The 4,648-nt window shown below is 44.6% G+C and overlaps 1 protein-coding gene across 5 annotated transcripts in view; it reads right to left on the bottom strand.

Annotated features, from left to right (window-relative positions):
* Positions 1-4,648, bottom strand: part of anos1b (anosmin 1b) — a 65,528-nt gene that overhangs the window by 17,173 nt on the left and 43,707 nt on the right. For 3 of the 5 annotated variants that reach the window (XM_042215936.1, XM_042215934.1, XM_042215937.1), the window contains 3 exons: positions 3,564-3,626; positions 2,712-2,919; positions 2,246-2,430 (listed from right to left, as the gene is read on the bottom strand). In XM_042215936.1, the coding sequence (XP_042071870.1) occupies positions 2,246-2,430; positions 2,712-2,919; positions 3,564-3,626 (456 nt within the window). The remainder of the gene's footprint in view (positions 1-2,245; positions 2,431-2,711; positions 2,920-3,563; positions 3,627-4,648) is intronic. The other 2 variants (XM_042215935.1, XM_042215939.1) reach the window with 1 other exon arrangement.

Raw genomic sequence — 4,648 nt, 5'->3', positions numbered from 1 at the left:
ACTGGGGTCTAATTACTCATTTACAGTCTATCTATCAAAACCACTTGATAGGACGATCAGTAACAGCTACCACATTATGCTTCACACAAACTCCAAAAGTTGCCTTTACCTTTGTACAGATTGGCTGGGGCTTGGCAAGTATGTCCACAGCTATTGGAGCAGCACTTCCTGGGGGAGGGGCAGTGCTGGTCTGACGAGCAGCTCTCCACGCAGGCCGCGGCAAATCCTGTGGCTCGCTGAGGCGGAGGGCAGTCTCCCTGACGAGACGACCTTAACGAGGCCAGAAACTCCCTGCTTGTCACACACTCTGTCTGCTTCTGAGAGTAAAGCACGGTGGGTGTAATTATTATTACAGTTGACACATCACAGAAATAACACACAGTGTATAGGAACACACACGAGGCCACAAAAACACACAGTAAAGGTGAAAGCGCTTCCTGTGGTATACTCCTACTGTCTGTTTAAAGGCTGGTCCAAAAAGCTACATGTGTGTGCTTGTGCATGCGTGTGCATGCGTGTGCATGCGTGTGCGTGCATGTGCGCATTTCTCTGTTTGTGCAGACAGCTGTAGATCAGGAAAATGTAAACACAAGCTTTCACTAATAGCTCTGAATTACCCTGTGTTCATAACCAGCGAGCCAATCAGCCATCCAGCGAGTAACACGCTTCAGCTATTGTGATGAAAAACTAATCTCTCAGAAAGCCACAGAAACCGGCTTTACAAATAAACAGGCCACACACACTCACACAAAATGCACATAAAACTGTTGCACAGTGTCCCATGTATACTAGAAGTGCACAAAGCTTTATAAAAACACACACAAACGCTCATTTATTGCACAAGGTCAAAACAGCTTTGTGGTGCCAACAAAAGCGTGCGTCTGCAAAGAACGACAATGCCACCGAGGCTGCCGAGACTTGCACAAGAGCACAAAAACGCCACGCACTGTTTCCGTCTTACCTCGCAAGACTTTGGAGATGCCACCTTCCTGGTTTCCCACAGTTCTTTGCATGGCTGAAGGCACTACACATAACCCAACACAATGGAAGAAAACAGAAAAAAACAAAAAATTAATAAAATAAGAAAATATGCACGAGGCACATTTCAGCATTTTAGCACATTCATGTAGATTCCTGCTCAGCACAAAAGCTGGAGGCTCCATCCAAATCGAACCTGCTAACACCTGTAAAGATTCAAATTAAACATCTGTAATGTTTCCGTGATGCAGGGTTTATGTATTTGGACCATTTGATTCTGGTTTATTTAATATGGAAGAGACACAAACTGCATCCTCCTAAACACCTCTCTAATACGATTCTAATCAAAAGCAGAAAATGACTTCTTTCAGGAAGGATTTTTGAGTGTTCAGCTGCAAAAACAAAGTTGTACATCCTGTCAGATGATGTCAGATAAACACTGTCAGGCTGGAATTCCTCTGATAGTGTTGAAATGAAACGGTTTATCCAAACTATGGTTAAAATCTTTAAAGATTAATTTGTTTTGTCTCCTTGACAGTGCAAATGTGACTGCTGCGGCTCAAATCTACTCATCCACAGCGCACACAGACACACAGACACACACACGCGCACAGACACACACACACACAGACACACACACACAGACACACAGACCATCTATTTAAGTCCATAATGAGCATTCAGTCATTCAGAGTCAGCCGGAGCAATGACTGTGGCTGCCTGTGGTTCCTTTTTAAGCTCTGCTTATTTACCTAACCTCACACAGACGCACACACACAGACGACACACACCCACATACACACACACACACACAGACACACACACACACACACACACACACACACACACGCGCTCGCGCGTGTGCACAATGGGAGATGACTGGGGTGGAGAGGTTTAGACAGCAAGGCAGCAGACTGATGAGGTGGAAACTAAGTCTAACATCCATCTCCATAGCTGAGAAGTTTCATCATTCAAGGCAAATTGAGAGTTATGAGGTAAAGATATGTTACAAACTTTGTGGGGCGGCTCCACTTTTAAAGGCACAGGGAGCCAGTTTTACAGCCCGAATGACTCTACAACTGTCCCAAATAATCATCAATAATCATCACATCATGTAACAACCCCCAATAACAGACACAAACATAAGGCTATTATTAGGACAAGTCCCCTCCTTAGTCTATGATAAGTTTACTTCTTAATTGTTATGTAAATATCAGTTTTTCTCACTACTTAATTAGCACATGGAAAGTGACTATTAACCATTTACCATGGCTACAGTAGCCCATGGAGAGGCGTGGTCTTCACTGGGGTGAATGCCGATGTTCCAGCGGGACTGGAGTATGTAAACGACGGGCTCCACGCTGACATTGAACTTCGACACCCACATCACCTTCACACGACCCTCCGAGTCCTCCAAAAAGCTAATGTCTCTTCGAGGCTTCAGAGGGACACCTGCGAGGACAGACCAGGTTACAAGCTTGTTGTTACATATCAGTATAACTCACTTGACTAGTAACATACTGACATTACAATTAGATGACACAGAAACATTTGGACAGTTATGGGAGTTCCCGGGACGACTTAGACACACACTGTGATGCATTTTGCCTTATTAAGTCTAATAACTGGGGTCTAATTACTCATTTACAGTCTATCTATCAAAACCACTTGATAGGACGATCAGTAACAGCTACCACATTATGCTTCACACAAACTCCAAAAGTTGCCTTTACCTTTGTACAGATTGGCTGGGGCTTGGCAAGTATGTCCACAGCTATTGGAGCAGCACTTCCTGGGGGAGGGGCAGTGCTGGTCTGACGAGCAGCTCTCCACGCAGGCCGCGGCAAATCCTGTGGCTCGCTGAGGCGGAGGGCAGTCTCCCTGACGAGACGACCTTAACGAGGCCAGAAACTCCCTGCTTGTCACACACTCTGTCTGCTTCTGAGAGTAAAGCACGGTGGGTGTAATTATTATTACAGTTGACACATCACAGAAATAACACACAGTGTATAGGAACACACACGAGGCCACAAAAACACACAGTAAGGGTGAAAGCGCTTCCTGTGGTATACTCCTACTGTCTGTTTAAAGGCTGGTCCAAAAAGCTACATGTGTGTGCTTGTGCATGCGTGTGCATGCGTGTGCATGCGTGTGCGTGCATGTGCGCATTTCTCTGTTTGTGCAGACAGCTGTAGATCAGGAAAATGTAAACACAAGCTTTCACTAATAGCTCTGAATTACCCTGTGTTCATAACCAGCGAGCCAATCAGCCATCCAGCGAGTAACACGCTTCAGCTATTGTGATGAAAAACTAATCTCTCAGAAAGCCACAGAAACCGGCTTTACAAATAAACAGGCCACACACACTCACACAAAATGCACATAAAACTGTTGCACAGTGTCCCATGTATACTAGAAGTGCACAAAGCTTTATAAAAACACACACAAACGCTCATTTATTGCACAAGGTCAAAACAGCTTTGTGGTGCCAACAAAAGCGTGCGTCTGCAAAGAACGACAATGCCACCGAGGCTGCCGAGACTTGCACAAGAGCACAAAAATGCCACGCGCTGTTTCCGTCTTACCTCGCAAGACTTTGGAGATGCCACCTTCCTGGTTTCCCACAGTTCTTTGCATGGCTGAAGGCACTACACATAACCCAACACAATGGAAGAAAACAGAAAAAAACAAAAAATTAATAAAATAAGAAAATATGCACGAGGCACATTTCAGCATTTTAGCACATTCATGTAGATTCCTGCTCAGCACAAAAGCTGGAGGCTCCATCCAAATCGAACCTGCTAACACCTGTAAAGATTCAAATTAAACATCTGTAATGTTTCCGTGATGCAGGGTTTATGTATTTGGACCATTTGATTCTGGTTTATTTAATATTCTAAAGTTCATCTGACGTTCCTGGTTTTGGTTCTTATTGTTGTGTCTCTGCATTGTGTAGTATTTGTATATTCTGATCTTGGTTTTGTCATCTAGCCTTTATGGTTCTTTTTCCGCCTCCCCCGTGTTCCACGTTTCATGTTTAGTCACTCTTGTCTTCGTATCTGTTTATCTCTTATCTCCTCGTGTTTTGTGTCCCCTTGTGGGTTACTCCCTTGACTCGTGTCAAGTTTGCATGTCTCCATCTTGTTGTTAGTTTCAAAGTCTCTGTCTCGTGTGTCAATCGGATTAGTGTCAGCTGTGTTCCCACCTGTGACCCGTTCCCGTTCGTTATCCTTTGTGTGTATATGTAGTCTCAATCAAAAGTTTAAAATGGCAAAAAATGCATCGTTTTGCATGGTTGGATCTTAACAAGGTTCCAAGTAGAGCTTCAATATGCAACAAGAAGAAAGGGGAAGGGCGTCTACTGTCTGGAACTGTTGTCCATTTCTGTAAACTTCCCTTGTCATCCATCCCCAAAGGTTCTCAATTGGATTTATATCAGGGGAACATGCAGGATGGTCCAAAAGAGTGATGGTACTCTCGTGGAAGAAGTGCCTTGTCCTTTAGGCGATTTAATGTAGCGTTGTCCTGTTGAAAAACCCAGTCGTTACCACACAGAAGAGGGCCCTCAGTCATGAGGGATGCTCTCTGCAACATCTGGACATAGCCAGCAGCCGTTTGACGCCCCTGCACCTCCTGAAGCTCCATTGTTCCACTGAAGGAAAAAGCACCT

The sequence above is a fragment of the Haplochromis burtoni genome, unplaced genomic scaffold (genome assembly GCF_018398535.1).
Source record: "Haplochromis burtoni strain Fernald_Lab_line unplaced genomic scaffold, NCSU_Asbu1 Contig_875, whole genome shotgun sequence".
Classification (NCBI taxonomy): domain Eukaryota; kingdom Metazoa; phylum Chordata; class Actinopteri; order Cichliformes; family Cichlidae; genus Haplochromis; species Haplochromis burtoni.
This window is presented reverse-complemented; position numbering and strand designations above follow the sequence as displayed.